The sequence below is a fragment of the Hermetia illucens genome, chromosome 3 (assembly GCF_905115235.1).
Source record: "Hermetia illucens chromosome 3, iHerIll2.2.curated.20191125, whole genome shotgun sequence".
Lineage (NCBI taxonomy): Eukaryota > Metazoa > Arthropoda > Insecta > Diptera > Stratiomyidae > Hermetia > Hermetia illucens.
The window spans coordinates 59796352-59819972 of NC_051851.1; the positions used below are offsets into that span (position 1 = coordinate 59796352).

Consider the following 23621-nt stretch of genomic DNA (forward strand, 5'->3'; position numbering starts at 1 on the left):
ATAATTAACAGCTGCAGACAGTCCATCTGCACTTCGTGAAGAAACATTTTCAAATCTTCCACCAGCGCAGAGACCGCCGCCTAACGACCAATTCGGCACATCGTCTGGTCGATGTTTCGGGCTCCTCTTCAATATCTTGGAAAACAGCGGCGATATTCTCAGCAATACGCCCGCTCCGAGACCGGCCAGTCTTAGGAACATCTCGTGTTGTCTCAGTCTCTTCGTCAGGCGAGTGGCCAAACGCCGCAGTGTTTGTTCAGTTGGTGTCGGACGGCCAGGAAATCTGCGACGTAATTAACGCTGCGACAACACAGCCGACGAATTGTTGCGAAAAAAATGAAAACAATTAAGGCGGAGTAAACCAATTCATGGATTGGGGCAACATCCCCAGTCTCTAAGATTCTTGTGACTATTTAGTTGAATATTGAGCAATACTGCTTACACCATATTTCCGTCTGTAAGATCTGTAAGATTCTCCATCAAAACCTTTCATTGAAGTATAACTTAGTGGCAACCTACTATCCTTATTATAATTTGGAACTTTGGAAATCTTGGAAATCTTGAAAAATATTCTGGGCAAACTGGTGTCCGATCACTTTATTGCCACCGACCACAGTGTTAATCATAATAGGCCGGATGTAGTTCTACTTCTCATGGACGAACGAGCCTGCTGCCAATGATAAAACATATTTGACTTGCTAGGATGCAATAAATTCACTCGGAAAACACGACCTTTACCAACTATATTTTTGCTAGTTATAGTAGGAATCGCACAAAACTTTCCAGTATCATGACTCATTTTCTTTGGACCATATTTGAAGAACAAATCTCTGACCCGGTTATAACTTCCGTGGGTCGCCCTTTAATTCGACACCAAATTATACCATACCTATACGTAGAACTTCACAGTTACCAAATATAAGTAAAATGTTGTGACAATAGGTTCAATCATTTTCAAGAAAAGTATATATATAAGGTCAGAGTACAAGAAATCCGGCACTCTCTCTGCTCTTGTATAAGGATTCCCCTTAAATCCCACATAAAATCATGCCTTTCAGTGTTAATATGAAATTCCACAGCCTAGACATCTCCACCAGATTTCATGCCAATAAAATTGACCATTTACGAGAAAAGTGTATGTGACAGATAAACAGACGGACAGCAGGCAGTAAAGCAAATTTAATAAGCTTTGTTTTTACACACAAGCCAAGAGACGAAGAGAAAAATAAAAGGTAAACGTTACAAATTTTAGTAAAATATAGTCCCTGAAACCTACAAACATTCACACTTCTAATCGAAGACCCAGTTACTCCATTTCAATACCAATCTATCATATAACGTCCAATAGAGGATTAGTTATTATGGGAATTGATAGGAGAATCTTAAATTTTAATTAAGCCATTTCATTTATCTACAGGTATGTATAAAATTTCCGATGGACGCCAATTTTCATGTTTGTGGATACACATCCATCAGAATTGTTCAATATTCCCAAAAGTCACTCCAAGAATTAATGGAAAAGAACAATCCCTAGTCACCTTTATAGTGGAGGTAATTTTAATTAGAAAAAAAGCTCGGAGACCTAAAAAATATATAAGATATATAAGAACAACAAAAGGTCAGATTTACGGTGTAACTGTGGTTGCCATCAAAATAAAACCTTCTGCGTCATTTATCTTGGATTATATGGGACCCCTGCGTTGATTCCTTTTAACAAAGAATAGTAGCTGGCTCTTAAGTTTCCTTTCCATCAAGGTAGCGCAACCAATCTCAGTCGCCGTTCTTTTGGGATAATTGAAAAGAAACTGTCTCAAGAAAGTACCCATAAATTTTCAGTTGTCCTTCTTCTTGAATAAATGCTGTGAAAAAATCACATCTTCTGCAAAACAAAACCCAAGGACAAAAAAACATTGAAAGAAATCTATTGCTGCATGTGATGTCAAATTCGTCTGTAACTGATTACACTTCAGCCCTAGACAAGGAGAAACAAATTCCTTTTTGCTATTGAGATAAATTTTTAAAAGACGACATCCATTGAATTCTAAAGAATTTCATTTGAGGACGAATTTTAAAACAAGCTGAGAACCAACGGCATGTCGTCTTTTCCTTTTCCTTTCACTTTGGAGAGTCATAAGAAAATAGAAAGGATAACGCCATCATCGGAAAAATTCATGGCTTACTAGATTTATATGTATGTGTAATGTTGCAAAAGCATCGCAACATAAAGAAGAGGATTTTCATAGGGTATCTCTAAATTGTGCTCTCCAGAAAAAAAGGGATTATTGAACTTGGTTGAGAACAGAACGGGATGTTGTATTAAAATGGATGATTGTAAGCCGATACTCGTAGATCCATTATGCATGTGAGCCTAAAATATAGTTCAATGGTCCCTATCTTCTTCGCTATATATACACGTTTGCTTTATGGTTTAACTAACTCTTATGTCATTTCTAAGGAATGGGTTCTGTGTACATGGATCCTCATGGCAAGCGTTATACAACAAGCATATAACTAATTGTTACCTGTGGACCTATATCCATCCTCGAGGAACTGAATCTTTTTGAAATCAATTGAAAAAAGAAAAAAAATCAAAGACAAATTCGTTCAAATCGTTTCCCACCTACGCACTAACCATTCAAAACAAAGCTCAAATTGGATGATGGGACCAATATCAGTTTCCTCTTTCCTTTCCTAATTGAGGCATCTTTAATCATTCTTAATGTAATGCCTATTTAATAAAGGAATTTTACTAGTGGGAATTTGAAACAGATTATTCAATAGTTTACATTTAATAACGATCATCACCATCACCACAACCGGTATCCGGTCAACGCTTGCATTATTTAGGAATTCCAGACATCCCGGCTTTAGGCCGAGGTCCAACAATTCGATATCCCTAAAGGCTGTCAGGCGTTCTGACCTACGCCATCACTCCATCTGTGGCAGGGTCTGCCACGTGTTCTTGGGCTACCATAGGCTTTGCTGACTGGATTATCCTCACCCATACGGATTAGGTCACCCGCCCACCTATTACGTCGGATTTTATCCACAACCTGGCGGTCACGGTATCGCTCATAAATTTTGTTGTTATGTAGGCTACGGAATTGTCCATCCTCATATAGGGGCCAAAAATTCTTCGGAGGATTCTTCTCACGAACGCGGCCAAGAGTTCGTAGTTTTTTGTTTTGGTAAGAACTCAGGTCTCCGAAGAATACATAAGGACTGGCAAGATCATAGTCTTGTACAGTAAGAGCTTTGACCCTATAGTGAAACTGACAACGAACGTGCGCAGATTTCATCGTCATAGCTGTTATCGATTGTGATTTTCTACCCTAAATAAGAGAAATTTTCAACGGTCTTAAAGTTTTAGTTTCCTATCTTAATTGTTTTCGTTTGACCAGTGCGATTCGATGTTGTTCGTTCTTTCGTTTTTGGCTGTGACGTTGCCACCATGTACTTCGCCCTTCATCAATGTGCAGTCCAAGATCCCGCGCCGCCTGCTCAATCTGGATGAAAGTAGACAGTACATCTCGTGTTGTTCTTCCCATGATGTCGATATCGTCAGCGCAGGCCAGTAGTTAAGTGAACTTGAAGAGGATGGTGCCTCTCGCATTTACATCTGCATCGCGGATCACTGTTTCCCCATGTCTTAAACCGTTGCTGACGTTGAATAATCTCGAGAGTGATCCTGCTACTTTCATCTTCCCTTGCACATTGATTAAGGTCAGCCTAGTCACCCTTATCAATTTCGTTAGGATACCGAATTCTCCTACGGTGTGTACAGTTTTACCCTGGTTCTACTTTCTTAGGCGCCCTCAAAGTCGATGAAAAAGTGACACAACTGATGGTCATATTCCAATAGTTTTTTCATGGGTTACCGCAGAGAAAATTTGATGTGTTGCTGATTTGCGTGGAATGAAGTCTCTTTTGTATGGGCGGATGATGTTCTAGGCAACTACCCCAACTAGCAAACTAGCTTAGAAAATCCCATAGATCATACTCGGCAAAGTGATACCTCTATAATTGCAGCCATGGGTGATATCTCCCTATTTATGTATGGGACAGATAATGTCTCATTGACAATCGTCAGGCATTGATTCGCTGTCCCGCACTTTGAGCATCAGTTGATGGACCGCTTGGTGTAGTTGATCGCCTCTACATTTAACCAGTTCGGCTGTAATTCCATCGGCTCCTAGGACTTACGATTTTTAAGCCGATGGATTGCACGAATCTATATGTTCCTTCTATACTTGGTTGTGGCAGTATTGGTCCGTCGTTTTCAGTTGACTGACCCTGCAACTGGCGATATTTTGGTTATTAAACAGTTCATCAAAACACTCAACCAATCGATCCAATATGCAAATTGAGTCGGAAATCAGATGTCCCTCTTTTTTTCTGACAAAATGAGCAACGAGGTGTGTAAGACTGCATCTTGCTGCTTTGTTGATAAAACTTCCGCGCCTGGTGCGGCTGCTCCCTGTACTTATCGAGTTTGCAGACTTGTTGGTTCTCCCAGACTTCCTTTTTAATTTGGTGAAGTATGCGGCATTCTTCCGTTCCATTGCTAGCTTACATTCATCGTCGAACCAGTCGCCAAGTAAGTTTGTGACCGAATCTAAGATAACGTTCTTCTAATAAGAATGCTGTCGCCATCGCTCCTTAATATTTCATAATATTTAACTGGTTCCCAATTTTTGAAAGCAGCATCAGCCTATGGTACTAGGACATCAATTGATGGTCTTAGCAAGAGAGAAATTGAGCCCTCTTTCGCTATGACATCCGAGATTCCGTTTCCCTCTTCACCAACTACCTACCAACTACCAATTATCCAGAGTAATTCCATCTTATTAAATTTATATATTGAGTTTAAATGGTTACTACATTCTTGAAGGATTTTTGAGATCATTAAAGGAGCCCATCAGGGCAACTTAATTTTCGCTGCTGATTCCAATGTGCCTATTCCCAAATCGTTAGTCAATAAGGCAGGTTTCATGACTTAGGGTCGTCTAAACATCAGCGTTAAATAGCATTGTAAGTCGAATTCTCGTTTTATCCGTTTCCTTTCTGAGTCATCGGTATAAAAATACTCTTCATATTCCGTGTCGTATTCTCGTGGTTCACCGCAGTTTTCTCTAGGTTCAAGGATAACTTCATATCTTCTACTAAAAAGATACGGATCCGAGAATGAGAAGACATTACAAGAACTAGATTCTGTTCTCCCGTTATCTCTTCTAATGCCCTGTCCCTCTCACGGCCGCTATTTCCCCATAAACGTAGCGTAGTTAGCCTGTCAGTTGCTCCAGTTGCAGTACTCTGAATATCCGCATATCCAAGGGCTGCATTTTTTCAGAGTAATGGTAGCTAACTCATCACACGGTCTATGGATAGACAATCCTAACCCCAATGATAGCTACATATGATATATCCACATTGCCACATGAAGCCTAAGTCCCCATGTGAAAGCAAATGTCCGCCTGGACAGCCTGTGAGCTTTGAGAATTCGTTTCACCATGGTTTTATTTGGATTTACTGCCTGAGGTACCAACTGTCAATCAAATTAATGCCGCATTGTATATTTCTACACACAGTTCCGACGTCACGATCAACAGCTAGCACATCCACTTCATCTGCATAAGGTTGAGCGTACGTTGTCATATTTTGCAGTTCACATACTAGTGAGTTAATCAACATACTTCATCAAAGTGGTGATGGAATACTGGGAAGCCTTTCGTTCCTTCTGTTGTCAATTAATGATCAATATCCACTTCAACACATAACAATTTCACCACTTCCAGAGTTGCATCCTCTATTCCGGAAACCTAGAAATGAAAGGCGGACTCGCCTTGCTTTCCACGCTGATAAACATGTTGGGTTTAATTTAGTGGATACCACCACTGCGCCTCCTAGCCAATGTGATCCTCAACCAGTCTCCACAAGAATTTCAGCGAGAATAATGGTTAGCTGGTCTGTCTAAAGTTCTTTGTGTTTGAATAGCCATCTTTTCCCGGCTTCGATATGAAGACTACTCAAATCTTCTGCCAAGAGGTTCACACGAACCCCAAAGCAAGGAAGGATATTTCCTGAAAATCTGTCTAAATACTCGATCCTCTAATTTAGCATCGTTGGATAGATACCATCCCTGCCAGTTGCTTTTACAGCGCTTTCGTGTTGAAAGGTCAACAGAAATCCCGCATCCTCTCCCTCACATTTCCGCCCCCTGCTCCCCAGATGATGCACCTCCATGCGAGCCAGCCCTACTTTAACTCTTTGGCTCTTAAAAGTTCCATCCGGTTTTCTAAAAGAATCCAACTTGGTCGAAACATCCCTTTCAAGGAGTCTGTATAGTTTTAAAGTCTATCATTCACCTACCAGTTCCTCACAATGTGTTCTGAATGGGTCTCCCTTTCACTTTTTTGGAAGCCCCTTATGTTATCGCTGGAGGTACCTTCACTTCTGCAAGCACAATTCAGAAGCCGTTTGGTTAATTTTCTAGTTTCTGCAGCCCTCGGTTCCACCAGCGTACGTTTTACCACTTCTACCTTGGATAAATGCAATGCAATGCAAATGCAAATTTTTTTCTCACCGAGTTTAGCCATATGGAGTATCAAATAAAAGTTATCGAAGAACACTTTCCGCCATTATAATAATTTTGGCGTTGGTTGCAAAGTAGAAAGATGATTAAGGGAGTATCAATTACTTTAAGGATCCGTTCTCGAGAACAACCGAAAAGAGAAATCTGAAGCGATATTTGCTCAAATCTAGGTGATCAGGGCTGATTTACTGCGAACCCCTCTTAAATCTATCCTAGACGCCTCAATATCCATTGCTTCTATATTCATGCTTTGGAAACTCTTAGTTTAGTAGTGGACTACTGCAGACTTGAGTATGCAGGAGGGAAAGCATCTTCTCCAGCGTCGTCTTCATTCTTTTATGACAGCGCTTAGAGTGAAAATTTTGCAAGCGACTGCAACGTGAAACATTTCCGTGTTTCCATGTCCTGTGTCCTCTTGTAGTGTAAAACAAAGCCACCGGAGCACTGTAGGCAGGTATAATGTTCAGTACAGAAGCTTCGTATATCCTGATGATACTTGTTCTTAAGTGATGCCAACCTTCGACGCATTCCTTAATTTGGGACGGTAGGATGAGGCTCAGATAGCCTTCACCTTGAATGTACGCCAAAGGCAGCAATTTAGCCAAGGTTTCAAAAAAGTTTCATACAAGATGACGTCTTTTATTGTTGGGGGGATTCAAATCTGGCTTGGTTAAGGCTTTTGTGATGCCAGATCGGCTCGTTGTTCCCCGGCTAGCGTCTTTAGTTGAACTATTTCGTTGATTCTAGATAATTTCACTATAGCTATCGCATCGACCGAGGGGCCGTATATCCGTAGTAAACTAGCTAACGTAGACTAATTTTCCAATATTTCTAAGCACGACAAAAGGCTTTCGGAATTCGATGAATGCAAGGACTCGACGATTGTGATCTGTGCTAATGGAAGATTTCCTACCTGGCAAGAAATTTGTTGAAACAAATCAAGCTATGTATTACCCTCCGTCTCGTTAATTACTTCGAAGAAGGATTCTATCGGTTCCCAGTCAGTTTAATGGCTACGCCAAGGGTCGGCAATCCTGTGTGGGTTGTGAATTTAATTTAGGGCAGTTTTAAGATTACATTGGTGTTTAAATCTAACTTGCATTGACAGAAAAATCAGACCCTTATGAACGCTGCAAGAAAATAGTTAATTAACATTCACATCAATTGTCCACTGATACTCGGTATCATCTAGCAACCCGAATTCACCTGAATTATATATTTACATAAGCACAGTAGCTTCGTTCTTGAACAAGAAAACCTAAATTGTAATGAAATCTATGACAGAGCTCAACAAATCAGGATGGAAAGATATGCCATAATTAACTCATGTGGTCAACCAGAAAAATAATTCTTGCAAAAACAGATTTCTCCATGAATCTCCCCCTGACTTTATGCCCACAGCATCTTCATAAGTTAAGTCTTAAAAACAAGTGAAAATAATGCTCATTTCGAAAATACTGAAATCGACAAAAAAGTTATGCGAATAGTAAAATATGTGACCAATATCTCCTAGGTAGAGCATAGCAAGTCCATCATGCTGTGCGTCATTATTTCCGCTTTAACAAATGTCCTTAACTTCTCTCCAGCCCTTCCCACGAACCCAACACCCTCCTCTGCTTTTCTCCGTCATGTGATTCTAGGACGACCAGGTCGTCGATCACCATTGCATGGCACAACCGGCAATACATTCATCGCTCTTAAAGTGACGCATATCCACTGTCACTTCCGGCCTCTAATCAATACATCTGCCAGTAACTGGTCCGTACTCCAAGTTAAGGTATCGTTCGAGATTTTCTCAGGTCTGAGTAAATCGGCAGGCATTAACGAAGATTTGGAGCTTTTGAGTAACAATCGTTGTCGGTTCCCATGTATTGGGAGTAGCCCCATGTAAAAACACAAAGAAAACATGGGTGCTGCGGGTATCATCAAGGTCAATACCATCGTCGTCAGCAGAAACAACGCCATCAAGGTTGACATATTTATTGACACTTTTAATATTTTGCCCATTCATGCAGGTAGGAAGAGTGCAATGATCCCTTAGACTGAGAATCGAGGCTTTGTTAGGGTTGATCATAAGTTCAACTCTACTTGCCTCTCTTTCCAAACCTGAAGCCACTCGGCCAAACTCCACGATTCAGTAAGATAGCAGACAGACGTCATCCTCTTCAAGGTATTTAAGGAATGTCATTGTCCATTGAAGCCCTCCTGAGAAGACAGCGTGGTGCTCAGAGGTTGCGGTGAGGAAGACGGGGCGCCAATCCTGTCGGCCAAACAAAAACCAAGTGGCGGAGGAGAACCTCCATAGTGGTAGCACCGGGAGACGCTGTACTCACTTTGGCTTGCCGGCCGTGATGCAGTAGGCGAATGCTCCAAAGGCCTAATCAGGGCGATCAGACCCGAGTCTACACGGGGACTCATCTGAAGTGGCAATTGGTCACGAAACCTTACCAGGGGTATACTGGTGCCATGGGAGCCAGGGTAGCCCCTGGACTCTCATGCTTCTGATGAACTGCCGTAGTATGTGAGTACAGCTCGGTTGTTGCTTCATGGGAGTTGTGGTGACGCTCAAGCGAGAAGAGACCTTCGGGCCTCGGCGTGGTGTTGCGTTGCAACACGGATGCCGTACTCCTTAGTTCGGTAGAGATTTAGGTAGGTCTTGCATCCACCAGTAAGTATGCTAAGCCATGCACTTGCACTTGCACTGGTACCGTTATTGCTTGTCACAGAGGGACTTTGATTGTGGTCACAAAATCAATCCGTGTCTTAAGAACACCGTGGGATTAAGTCGTCCAGCCAGGTGCTCACGTAAAACCCTCAAGGACTCACTGTGAAGACAGCGTGGAACGCGTCAAAGAAAACAAGCAGAAATACTATCGGTAACAGAATGCCATTCTGCTGGACTCCACATTCATATTCCTCAGAAATTTTAAATCAATACAGCATGTGATATTTTGCGACATCATATGTCTCTTTGATAATGGCAATTATCTAATCTGGAATGGCGTCTCTGCGTAGAATATTCCGGATATACTCCCTGTTCAGTTAGCCCACATATACAGTCAGTTACATATAAACGCATACAGTAATTTACATAATTCTACGACGAATTTAAGTGGGAGTCGCCATACATGCAAAACGGGGATGTAAACTTTTTTTTCATCAAATATAGTCATAACTAGTATCAAAAGAAAGCTCTCGGTTAGTACTTTCCCAAACCGATCCTTGTTTTGACATTTATTGGAGAAATGGGAAGTGCGGGAGGTTGATAGTGATCATTTCTTTAACGGAACCATTCTCGGAAACTACCCAATCGAAAAATCTGAAAAAACAACAAAAGGATTCCACTAATGGAGCCTAGGCTCCGAGATGCTCTACATATCGATATCTGTTCAAATAAAGTTAATAACATATTATTTTAATTTTTAGTAGTGGAAAACCCTCCCTTAAGTTCATCCACCACGAAGTTTTGCAATGTAAGCTATAATATTAGAATATGATCCTACCAGAGCTCAACCGGACCACGCTCGCCCCAACTTGAAACGACAATGAAAGCTTTTAGTTTCCTATGGTTCTCGATCCGCTTCTATGTTCCGGAAGTCAGCCCGATCTTATGGTACCTCTTTGAGACGTAATCATTGTCTACCATGGAAAATTTATTTAATTGTTTACAGTTATTATTTTTTGTACATCTTCATGAATCCACAATATCAAAATTAACTTCCTTTTTAAAAAAAAAATTTCTTAAGCGATTTATTTTTGCAAAATTTCATCCGGAAATATTTAATAATATGTTATTGTTATTTAGCACTGATAAACGCCCAACTGTCAAAACAGATTCGAATGATACGACTCTGCCACTTTGGTCTTCATTTTTCCAAGACGTCGAACCAACTCCATAATCGGCTTTTCCGAGAACACCCCTAAAACCAAATAATCTTCCATGACTGGCAAAGATTTTAAATTTGTAGTCCCAGAAAACTCTCTTTGTCAACCATTCTTCTCTCGTAGTGATTTCGACATAGTTTGTCTTGCCAAAAACACAGCTCGAAAGCATATCATCGACAGGCTTCATAGCTACCTGCTGTTTGCCAAAGGATGTCGAGATGGTCATATGACCGCATGATTGGTCATCTTTCTACACGCCAATGGTGTCAAGCCTATATGCATCCTAAATTGCTTTCCATTTTACGTCCAAGTGAATGCAGAGTACACTGAAGAGACCCGTGATCGGTTTAGCACTCAATGCTCCGATAATACTTAGGTCAGGAAAGTTGAATCTGTTCCAGTAGCTTTCTGCTGTTAATAAAGTTCAGTCTCAACCACCAGACGACGCATGCATACATCAAAATGGGCTTTATTATGGATGTGTCAATTTTAGTCCGCACATTTGTACCTACAAAACGATTGCAATGCTCATTTTATAAGTATATCCCTTACCCGTGTGTAAAACTTTAGCCTCAGATGATGTTAACGACTGCAGGCCAAGATCAGGAGTGCTGACAAAAGAAGAAATTCTCCCTTAATTAACTTAAAGTTGCCCTCTCCCTCAGTTTGATGGTTATGTCTGAAATTTAATTTTTATTTTTACTGTTAATATTGTGAGTTTTATCGCAATTGGCAGTCATAGGTTTTATTGTACTGAGCAAAGAAATCGGATCTCGACAGAGCTCCTTTTTATCGAGACAAGGCTGGTTGAAACTGGTGATCACCTGGTGCCCAGAGTTCACTGTTCGCGGCGACATCTTCTCCCTTTTGATCATTCAACCCTCAGCACGGTAGCGACACCATGGTTTGAACTTTCGACAGCTTAGCCTTCCTTGATGATCTTCCTAACTGAGGTATCTCATCTTGGTAAGGTAGGTGAATACTAGAAGTGAATTCTGCAATGTTTGTTCAAAAGGAGCCGTTAATAGTTATTCTCATGGACGTTTAAATAACTTAAAAGAGATGGATGGTAGAGGAAATTTGCAGCTGATAACAATAAAGTGAATTTTGGAAATTGGCTTTAATAGCCATGAAATCGGGATTAGAGGAAAGTTACGAAGATTTTAATTTGACATTACGAAGTATTCATCTTTAGTTCCCTTTGTGTGAATCAGTGGTACAAAATCAGGGAATAAACAACAAAAAACTGTTTAAATAACAGCACCCAAGTTAAGTGACACCTGGTGTTAAAAAATCCCGCTTGATTAATCATTTGATCAAAAGTAATCGCTACAAAGAGTAAGGAGGACCATGGATCAGACACCTCCAGGCAAGATGGTATGCCCTTCATCACCCATAACCTGACAAATTAACTTTTAGATTTTAAAACTACAAAAAATATCGAATTAAAGCAGAATACTAAAACTTAAATACTTACAATTAAATTGCATACCATGACAATTTATTCATTCCTACCTCTGCAATTTTTCTGCTTGATTAAGCATCCGAAATTAGAATACTTGATACATATTACATACTATCATACATAGAATTTCCCTACACCCATATATTATGAAAACAATTCAACTTTCCTGTTAGCATATGTAGATTGCCTTTTTGTAGGACGAATATTCATTATTCTTGAAGAACAAAAGAGCAAAAGGATCAATCCATGTTTTACAAAACATGAATTCTGCAAATCCTTGCGTCCCAACCGAATAAATCTCAGAATCGAACTTGATACGTCCTTCATCCATAGTGACGGCAACGGAGTTGAATAAAATTTGAATAGTAATTGGAACGGTGCAGAAAAACCGATGACATGGACAAATTGAAAAAGGTGATAGCGCAATAAAATCGGGAATAATTTACATACTAATCCCTACGGTTTGAATGGAACTTTCTCGCTAACTGCATAGTGGAAAGATGTCTTCGTCATTGGTCCTTAATCGTTTGTCTCTTAGGAGTAAACCAAGTACTGTTTTTGTATTTTTCATGTGCTTTGAACTTTATACAGATACTTGTATATTATTACGAGAATACCAAGTCTTCCGTACTCGAACTGGTAAACGTTACCTAAACCCTTAAGAATCCGATCTCCCAATTAGGCACCTTGTGCCCTCTGTAATCAGGACATTTCCCGCGCTCGTATGAATAGCACACCACTCTACCGTGAATTCCTTATACTGGATTTTTACAATTGTTTACACCTAATTAAATTGCATTTAGAGTAGTTACCAGTTTCTAAGGACGAATACTTTGCCAAAAACTACCTAAACATCGGAACGCCTTACTGAAATCAGCCATATGTACGCCATTGTCATTTCTAAGCGCGTTAATGTACCGTGGTCATGATGATAATAGACCTACCAACAAGTTAATTAATAATAATGGGCCGACCCGCTCGTTGGTCATCTTAAAGAGTCAATTCCACTGCCAGCAATGCTATTGTCACCACCTCTTAACCCCTATTCCTACTTACCAGCATGTAGCGGGTCCAGCACAACAAAGGCAAAAGTATTCATACTTAACAGCAGGTAACATATCCAGAACAGGGATATGCTTCTTTCCTTCCGATTGAATCGCTTTTCAATTCAATACTAGGCCGCTCTTCAGCACGGGAAACATATACTTTGTAAAAATTCGGAAGTGTACGCTACCTTCTGGTGAGTAACATATGTTATGTCAAGTTCTGTGTGCGCTTTGCCTTACACGTTCCCCATTTGATACGTGGCGTTACCTACTGGTAAATATGATTACTCACATAGTGAATATATGAAAGTGTGGCGCGGCAGGATTCGCGGCATTCGAAATGAGCGTTCGGGCGCCAGATCAGGAGCTCACTCGCGGTCTGCTACCCGAAAAGGGCGATCAGGTAGCAGTTCGTCAGGACAGTCCATGGACTGAGGGATTTGCTGGTACCACCGCAGATTCGGCGATAAAGCCAACAAGTGTACAATCCCTTGTAAATTCACGCCTGCCGCTAAAAACTAGGTCCGCGGGGGGTCCTGGCGACGGCCACCCAATTTACGACCCTCTCAGCAGGCGCAACTACCTCACCGATAATGGTGCGGAGGTTTCAGTTCTTCCCGTACCTCGGCAACATCAACTTCCACAACCGCTCAAACTGGCGGCAGCAAATTCCTCTCACATAAACACATACAGGTATAGGCAAGTGGACATGAGTCTTGGCTTGCGTAGGACATTTTCGTGGCGTTTCATCCTGGCGGATATCAGCTTCCCCATACTAGGCGCAGACTTCCTGTGTCACTATGGATTGCTGGTAGACTTGCAAAACAAGTCTCTTATAGATACCACGACCAACCTTAATTCGTCGGGACAAATGTTATTTCACCCAGGCAATAATCTTTCCGTTCTTTTAGAAGACATTACCGACTCTCGTGTTCGGGTACTTCTCCAAAAGTTCAACCAGATTACTACCCAGTGTAGTCTCTCCAAACCAGTGAAGCACAATGTGCAGCACCACATTATCACTACTGGTTCCCCGATCTTCTCGAAGGTGCATCCTTTACCATCCCAGAAACTGGCTATTGCACGGAAAGAGTTTGAGCAACTCGTTCAACAGGGTATCTGCAGGCTCTCAAACAGCTGTTGGTGTTCCCCATTGCATATGGTCCCTAAGCCAAATGGCGAATGGTGCCCATTTGGGGATTACAGAAGGCTAAATGCACAGACTGTTCCTGACCGATATCCAATTCCACTCATCCATGACTTTCCGCATCACCTCGCGAATTGCCGCATCTTTTCGACCTTGGACGTAACCAAGGCTTATCACCAAATCCCAGTAGCTCCTGAAGACATTCCAAAGACGGCAATATGTACACCCTTTGGACCCTTCGAGTTCACCCGAATGACTTTCGGATTGTGCAATGCGGCGCAAACCTTTCCAAGGTTCATTCACTCAGTCCTGCGAAACCTCGATTTCTGTTTCGTATATTTGGATGATGTTTTGGTCGCTTCTTCCACTGAGTCTGAGCACTTAGCCCATCTCGAGGGCATTTTTCAACGTCTCCTTGAGGCCGGTTTAGTCCTAACTGTTGAGAAATGCCAATTTCTTCAAAAACAGGTGAGATTCCTCGGCCACTTCATTTCCTCTGAAGGAATACAGCCCGATCCAGACAAGGTGCAAGCGATAACAAGCTTCCCGCGTCCAAAGACAGTGAAGAAGTTGAGGAGGTTCTTGGGCATGCTAAACTTCTACCGTCGTTTCCTGCCCAAGGCCGCCCATCACCAGTCCATTTTGAAAGCGTACTTGTCTGGCCTCAACACTAAGGACACACGAGAGATCGTGTGGTCTGAAGAGGCTATCCGCGCGTTTGACAAATCCCGTCAACAACTGGCCGACGCTACACTCTTGGCATTCCCTCTGCAAGATGCACCCCTAGCCGTTTTTTTGATGCCTCTGACATCGCAGTAGGTGCTGCCCTTCACCAAAAGGTGGATGAAGTTTGGCAGCCGTTGAGCTTCTTCTCGAAGCAGTTGAATTCCGCTCAACGGAACTACAGTACCTACGATCACGAACTGCTCGCCGCGTACTTGAGCATCAAATACTTCCGTTTCTCCCTAGAAGGCAGGCCGTTCACAGTGTTCACGGACCATAAGCCTCTCACGCATGCTTTGAAACAGAAGCCCGACAAAGCGTCCCCTCGTCAGCTTCGACACCTGGGACAGGACAACAAATCGGCTAGTCACCGAGAAATACTTCTGACCCTCTATGAATAAGGACGTCAATTCCTGGGCCAGAGAGTGCATCACATGTCAGAAGTGCAAAGTCTCCAGGCATGTAAGGAAAGAAGTGGGCTCATTCCCCCGCACTACCAAGCCGCTCCACACAATACACCTCGACATAGTAGGGCCTTTGCGAGACTCGCACGGTTATAGGTATTGTCTAACAATCATCGACAGGTTTACGCGGTGGCCTGAGGCAATACCTCTGAAAGGCATTACGGCACAATTATGTGCCGATGCCCTCTGTCGAGAGTGGATACCTCGCTTTGGCGCCCCTGCAGTGGTCATCACTGACCAGGGAATGCAATTTGAGTCCACCCTTTTTTCAGAGTTAGGCAAACTCCTATGGTTTAAACGCCAGCGGACTACTGCATACCACCCGCAATCCAATGGGATGCTAGAACGTTGGCACCGGTCGCTGAAAGCCGCCATTATGGCACGCGACGATCCGTCCTGGACCCAAGTCTTGCCTCTCGTCCTACTCGGCCTACGTACAACCCGCCGAGAAGAATTTGCTGCCAGCCCCGCGGAGCTGGTATACGGGGAGAACCCGAGACTTCCAAGTGATCCGGTCTTCGACAAGAGATCGGGTCTCTCAGAATCGGGGTTGGTGTGTCTGCTGAGAGACAATCTCCGACGCATCAAGGCCACTCCTCCCACCCAACACTCGTCAGCACCTGTCGGCGTGCCCAAGAAACTGGACACGTGTACGCACGTCCTGATCAGGACGGATGCCGTCCGGAAGCCGCTACAGCCTCCTTATGAAGGCTCGTACCGTGTTCTCGAGCGGGGAGAACATTTCTTCCAGCTCGAGATCGGTGGACACAAAAAGGCGGTCTCCCTGTTCAGGCTGAAGCCCGTGTGCATCCCCAAACAACGGCGCGTTCGCTTCAAGAACTGATGAGGAACACAGTTCCGGATTCGGTCGCTGAAACCCCTCGGTTTCATCTGGAGGCGGAGTAATGTGGCGCGGCAGGATTTAAATTTCGAATGTCGCGAATACCAGCGGACAGATGAGGCCACCGGCGCTTTCCACTCAGTTCAAACCTCGCTACAAGAGTGAAGAACAGAGTAGGTGACGAGAAACGTCAGAGAAAAAAAATAATAATAATAAGAAAAAGACAGCTTGCAGTCATCGTGAGAAGAACGAGTTTTGTGCAAAAAGAAAATAGTTACGGACGGAAATCAGTTTAATTTCTAATATCTCGGAGTTATAATAAGAGTACTTTCTTGAAATTGCGTATTGAACTTTGTAAAATACGAAAAACATGTCAGAAACCTATTTCGAAGAATAGAAGCTCTTAAGTTTGTCAAAAGGAAAAGAATAGAAGCTCCTAAAAAAGAATATTTTTATGTCCCGGACGCTCTGCGCGGGACACCCTAGCTGCTGGTAAGCATGAATAGTAAATTTGCTCTCGCCAACGGGTGACAGACATGTGCGCCGACCAAATTCTTTGTCTGAAATTGTAACAGGCCAGTGTACTCCAATGATAGATCGCGGTGAAGTTCTACGTCCATCCCTTCAACTGCTCGTCATCGTAGATTATGAGTCAGTCGCTAACTCACAAAACTAGCAAAAAATTTGTGACCATATGCAAGTTTTTTCGTAATGCGCAGTCAAAAGTTGACGACACAACAGGAAGGATTAGTCACAGGGGTGCCAAATTAAAATATCTACTGTATACTTATTGCATAGGTCACGTTCGGTTTCTGAAGGTAACCCCAAGGGATGTGCGAATGTGCTCGTAGGAAATTCGGGTAACTTTATTCCAATCAGTTTTTCGCTCGTCGACCAAATTCTTCATTTGAAATAGTATCAGGCCAGCATGCTCCGATAATACATCACAAACACTTCACTAAAGCTTGGAATTTTTGAATGCCAGTGGCTGTTACTTTCCATGTGCTACTCCCATATAACAACGCACAAATGAGATAACAGCATTTCGAGATCCTAGACAATTCAGCGAAAGCGGATCTACCGCTGTTAATGCGTCGAGCAACTTGAAAAGATTATTGAGCAAATCAATATAAATTAAGGGGGTAGGTAGGTATCAGTGGCCGCTCCGAGGAGCCCAATTAGCGCTTTGGTGCGCCGTTTTGATGCCACAAACTCCTAAGACCGTGACTGTTGTTATAGGAACAGGGAAGCGGAGTCCAGCTGGCTCGGATCTTCAGAGCCAGCCCATAGCATTCACGAAGGAAAGCAGCTCTCCGACCCTGTAACTAGAAATCTCACTGAGGTCCCCAAAGAATGGTTTACCCAGTGTCCGCAGCCTGACTCGAGCCAGAGCCGGGCAATCGCAGAGAAAGTGCATGAGGGTTTCCCTTCCTTCTCCGCAGCTTCGGCAATGCGAGTTGTAGGGTAAGCCGAGCCTAGCGGCATGGTCCCTTATGGGCCAGTGCCCCGTGCAGACCGCCGTAATCTTTGCACGCGTCTGGCACAGGAGCTCTCGTGATCGGGCTGTGTTATAAGCGGGCCAAATTCTCCTTGATTTGGCACAGCTTGTAAGCCTTCGCCATCTCAGGCCCGCGGCTGCTAGGTAGTGCGAGTAGACTCGGCCCCTGACAGCCGCCACCGACTGTGTTCCCCGAGGGACTGCCAAGAGCACAGCCTTGCCTGGCCAATCCGTCAGCCCGCTCATTTCCTTCTATGTTCCTATGCCCGGGAACCCAGAGGAGAGTGATCTTGAGCGTGCCGCCCAGATGGTTGAGCGTGTCTCTGCACTGCACCACCAACCGGGAAGATGTCGTCGTTGAGTACAAGGCCTTGATGGCCGCTTAGCTGTCGGTCAGAATGGCTATGTTACGCTTGGGGCTCGAATCACGCTCCAGCCATCGACAGACTTCCAATATCGCCAGTACTTCCACCTGGAATACACTGGTGAAACCTGGGAGACCATACGACTTGGATACACCGTGTGTATTCGAGAAAACCCCCGCGCCGACTCCATAGGCCATCTTTGATCCGTCCGTAAAGAATACCGTGTCATAGTCTTGCAACACGCCGCCGGTCTTCCACTTTGCCCTGGTTGGAAGGTCCACAGCAAAGTTTCTCGTGAAGTTCAGCTTGCGTGTGACATAGTCCGTGGGGGATGCCCAGATTTCTCGAGGTATTTCATCTAGAATGTTGCTGTGGCCGTAGGACTTCGCTGCCCAGCATCCGGACTCACGTAGTCTGACGGCACTGCACGCTGCAACATATTTGATGTGGAGGTCAAGGGGGAGGAGATGCAGGAGTACATTGAGAGCATCCGCTGGGCAAGACTGCAGAGCCCCCGTAGCACCTGCATACGCGGTTCTTTGAATCCTATTAAGCTTCGTTCGATTGTATTTCTTCTTCAAAGCCTGCCACCATACAATAGATCCGTACGTCAGGATATAAATTAAAGTAATATTTATTTATCAATTTTGTTTTTATTTAATTTTTAATATTAAAAATAATTATAAAAGTTAGTGTTTGAGTATAGTTTATTGAAAAAATAAGTTTGGAACCACCGTCGGCAAAAACCACGCTATCTAATATACAAACTGATCGACGCTTTCGATACTCTGTCCATTAATGCGGATAGAGAAGGTGCAATGACGTGTCAGACTAAGAACCTCGGTTTTGTCTTCAGCTCAACTCAACTTGCCACGGGAACCCTTTGCCAAAGAAAGAGCAAACAGATGGCATCAGCGTAGTCGAGATGTGTGAGGCAAGCTGTCATAGTCCATTAAACTCCTCCATGTCCTTCATACAAGGCAACATGAAGAATGTCACCGATAACAAAATACGACCCTGTCAGCCCGTTCCTCTGAAGTTATACCTTACTGAAGCAAACGAGATTTTGCATCATTAAATGTTGCTCTGTTAATAGCGGTTAGTCTCACCAGAATGCTCCTTCTGCGTAGAACACACTAAATTAATTCCCTGCTCGCGCTGTCAAAAGTTTTCTCGAAATCGGAAAGAAAAAGCTGAAGCGAAGACACGAACCCTGCGCACTGTTTTAAAAAGATCCGTAAGCTGTTGATGTGGTCAACGCAGGAAGGTTTCGAGCGAAAGCCAATCTCCTCTCTGTCGATCAAGCGGGACAAAGTTCTACCTCCATCCCTTCAACTGCTCGCCAGCGTAGATTATGAGTCGGTCGGTAACTCACAGAACCATCAAAAGATTTGGTACCATATGCAAGTTTTTTCGTAATGCGATAAACACTTCTGAAATTGTTGCTTTCTGCAGCATCTTCGGCTTCCCTCACTAGTGCAATAAAAAACTAGCTTTTTCTACGGCGCACACTACGTTGATTTTCCCGGGATTTCGCTCGGTACCGGAGTACCAACACATAACGCCCAACATCTCCCGCAGTAGTCAACACAGCCATCAATCCCCTTTGTTCGCCGATCCATAATTCCGCAGTCAACCAGATCTTATGAAGCTTCTTTGTGACATGGCCGACAACCTACGAAGATTTTAGATAACTGCTCAATACTCATCAATATTCTGAGGCGGGTTACCCAGAGTATGTGCCATCCATTCCATTCCGGAGTTGGATCTATTTCCAAATCTCGACTTCATCCATTGCTTACACGATGAAGATGATATCCCCCTCTGAATTCCTTAATTTTGTCTCCCTTTGTGCAATTTTCCAGCCCTGGTTGATTCATCATGTAGTAAGTAGTTATTGCTGCTTAGAGAATCTACATCATCTCATTGGTCAATTTTAGATACGCGACCACATTGGAAAGCTTAAATACCTTGACTGTGAATATTTTTTTGAAATCGGTGGATAGATGGTATGTGACATCTGATACTTTTTTAAATAATCTAGTAGCATTTAATTGCTGAAAGTTCCCATATATAATTCACTATCTTCTGCTAAGGAAAATACGAGTCCTGAGATAAGATTTTGAAAATTGCCCTGCACCTTGGCTAACTCAAGACCATCTCTCGGGTCTTCTGGTTCTTTTTGAGGCAATTGAGTCTTACAATTATTGTCAACTTTCTCGTTGAGCCGTGTCGCATTAATAATTTGCGTATTTGTTGATCCCGAGGGTACTTCTGGTTTTTTCATTGAGTAGAGCAAGGTACCGCAATACTGGATCACCCTCACAATTTCCGAAGAAATTTTCACTGCAACATTGGAAAACTAGACTAATTATATATCGATCTTTGTTTTAATGGCATCGCCTTGAGAAAATAAGTGCTCAACTCCCCTCGAGCAATACCTTGTCGTGGTGGAGTAGTCTGCACCCTCACCACAACGCTAAAGGTTTTAAAAATACATGAAGATGAAAGTAACGAATTGTAACTCCCCACGGTAGGCTCGGTAAATAGAAACTTCAGCCAAAAAGGAGAGGGGACTGCAAGTTTAATCTTGCCCGTCAGGACCTTCTCTTCCGACTCTACCAGGAATCGTAGAAGAAAAGCATGCTGATGATGAGAACTAAATTGGTCTAATATGCTTAGGACACCATGAAGATTCCGAACCGATGAGAGCGGAAGGTACAGCGAAAGAAGGCAAAGCTTCTTGGGATTGAAGACAGTTAGCGGTGATTACGTTTACAAACATAAAGGTTAATCCAATTATCCTACAGCATGCCAAAGTCTCTTCCTTTCTACTGGAAGCAAGGCTAGCAAAGTTGCAGAACTGACCTTATACATTTCTGGTGCAAAAGCCATGAGTTCTTTTAACAGAATCTATGGTATTAGATCAGTAAAGGAGGCTAGCATCTTTTCCGATAATAGATACGCTAGACCGAGAGCCTACGTTCTAACCTCAAAAAAGCTAGAAGCAACCATTCTGTTCCTAGAACCTAGTTGTAGCCAGGAGAAATGCCACCGTTGCCTTTACTTAATTGCTCTACGGTTCCTTGTGCCCTCAGCCAATGCAAGAAATAAGGGATCTGGTAGTGTATACAAAACCAAGTGGCCTTGACGCTCAGCATACTTGTTGGGCAGTTGCAAATACAATCCTAAAGGAGAGAAGCTACTTGATTTTATCACTTCAGCTGGCCACATGACCACGATCACAAGGTGCGCCCCAAACTTTTGGAGCCAGGGAGAACTGAAGTAATTGACCTAACAATCCAGCCTTGGATGATACGTTTAATACGACTTGTACTTTCGTTGAAGACGCGAATTCCATGACACAGTGATGACGAAGGCGAAGTAGTACTCCTTCTCTTCCACATTTGATACTTCTGTTGATATATATGTATGGGGAGGTTCCTAATTTAAAATAATTCAGGCACAGTTTATTGACTTTCACTATATTGAAATTGTATAAAGGATCGGGCTGACAGAGATCGTTGTAGGAACCTATTTCGATTCATTTCAGTAACACAAGCAACCATATTACATTTCAAATAGATTTACATTTTCATTAAATATTTTTTCCATTCTCTTTCAGAGATATCAAACCAGATAATATTCTACTGGATGATGACGGTAAGTTATCCAGATACACAAAGCAATTTTTCCACCATAAAAAATATTACCTCTCAACTCAAACTTATCGAATTTATTTCCTGATTTTCATTATAATTGAAATAATTTACAAGTTCTACATATTTTTCACCTTTTGCTTTATTTGTTGTGATTGATATGTATAGTATATATATGTTCTCGTATGTACAAAGTTGGGAAAAGTAATAAAATCATTCTCGGCAAACCAATGTTACATGGTTAGATAGGTATCAGTGCCCGTCATGGAGGCCAATTAGTGCTGTGATGCGCCTTTTTGATGCCATAAACTCGTAAGACCATACCTGCTACAGAAAAGGCAGCATCGAAAAGCCTAGTCCAAACCGCCGTAATATTATACGCATTTGTACGTATTATAGGATCAAATCCTCCTCTATTTGATAAGAAGAAGAAATACCCTAAACATACCCAGCGATTGTCAAAAACACTCATTCCAAGAAAGCGATATTGAACATGCCGTCCAGTGTGTTTGGTCTGCATCTATGCACTGTGGGTTTTGTCACTGAACACAAACCTTGTGCACGCAGTTCTTTGAATACCATCCCCCATCAAGCTTGGTTCTATTGTATTTCTTCCCAGGTGCACCGCACAACTGAAGCATACGTCTGGATGTAACGAAACACGGTTTTGTATATCAAGGGAAGGATCCTCGACCGATAACACTATTCCCTTACAAAGGTCCGGTTGTAGCCCCACGAACCTATACAGGCCCTTTTAGCCTGCAGTTGGAACTGGACATAGTCTCAAATTTAACTTAGAATCATACTCAGATACTACACACTCGAGGAAAGTGCCAATCTTTACCCATTAGGCCGCGGGAGGTAAAATTTGGCCACCTTCGGTATATAACACCAGCCCCGTTTTGAATCAGCTGGATACTATCCAACACATAGGAACCCCTCTAATCTTATGCGGCTCAAGGAGGCTCTAGTTAGATAGTTTTGATGCTAATCTTTTAAAATGCTCCCTTTGAATCGAAAAAGCAGCCAGGGGTATATTGTTTGTAGTGTACTGACCGCTCTGCTGTGCTAATTATCCCGAAAAAAAACAGTTTCTTTGTCTTTGAAGCAGACGAGCTGGGATTTAGAGAAGGAGATTCTCTCCATGATCATCTTTAAAAGTATGTCATAAGTACAATGCTCTAGAGTTGTCAACACGCTAAGTGAACCAAAGGAGTTCGCAGGTTCTTAGACGCGCCTGCCCACTTTCGGTATGGAAACCACACGGGCGCCCACTGCACAAAACTTTCTTGCTTTTTTGCAGCAAGACTGGCATTATGTTATCTGAGCCCGGAGGTTTATATGCAGAGAAGTTGTTTATACTCCACCTGATGTTATCCTCGATAATTATCGATTTAATAATTTCACACGACTGGCCCTGCATACCCTACAAGTAAGGTGCTGACTCACAGTCCTCCACGCTAGCGGGAAAGTGCACCCGGAATAGCAGCTCCAGAGTCTGACCAGAAAACCAGGAGCCTTCTGACTTTCTAAGAAAGAAAGGACTCCCTATGTTCTTTCGTCATAATTTTAATAAGTCTCGCAGACTCGCTGATGCTTTAAATGTTTCTGACAACAGTACAGAAAGAACCGTTTCTTGGCTATCTTGATGCCGACTTGTACTTCTTTAAGCAGTTCTTATATGGGTGCCAGTATTTGCCATAGCAGATGTTGAAGTCCTCCCTGGTCAGCTTCCTGAGGTTAAGAAAATCTCTATTCCAACACAGTAGCGACGCCTTTTCGCTGTATTTTACAGAACACAAGACTTTCAGGACAGTTTCGAATGCGCTTTTCGAAGCTCCAGTCTTTGTTCTAATACATGCGTCGACCTATGTTATCATTGCTAGAATGGGAGAGTTTATTCGTGTTAACGAGACCAAACTTCCTCCAGCCTCTG

At 42.8% G+C, this 23621-nt stretch overlaps 1 protein-coding gene across 2 annotated transcripts in view; it reads left to right on the forward strand.

The window, feature by feature from the left end:
- The window catches only part of LOC119651996 (serine/threonine-protein kinase 32A), a 394508-nt gene that overhangs the window by 323763 nt on the left and 47124 nt on the right, over positions 1–23621 (forward strand). For both annotated transcript variants that reach the window (XM_038055918.1, XM_038055919.1), the window contains one exon: positions 21652–21689. In XM_038055918.1, coding sequence (XP_037911846.1) covers positions 21652–21689 — 38 coding nt within the window. The remainder of the gene's footprint in view (positions 1–21651; positions 21690–23621) is intronic.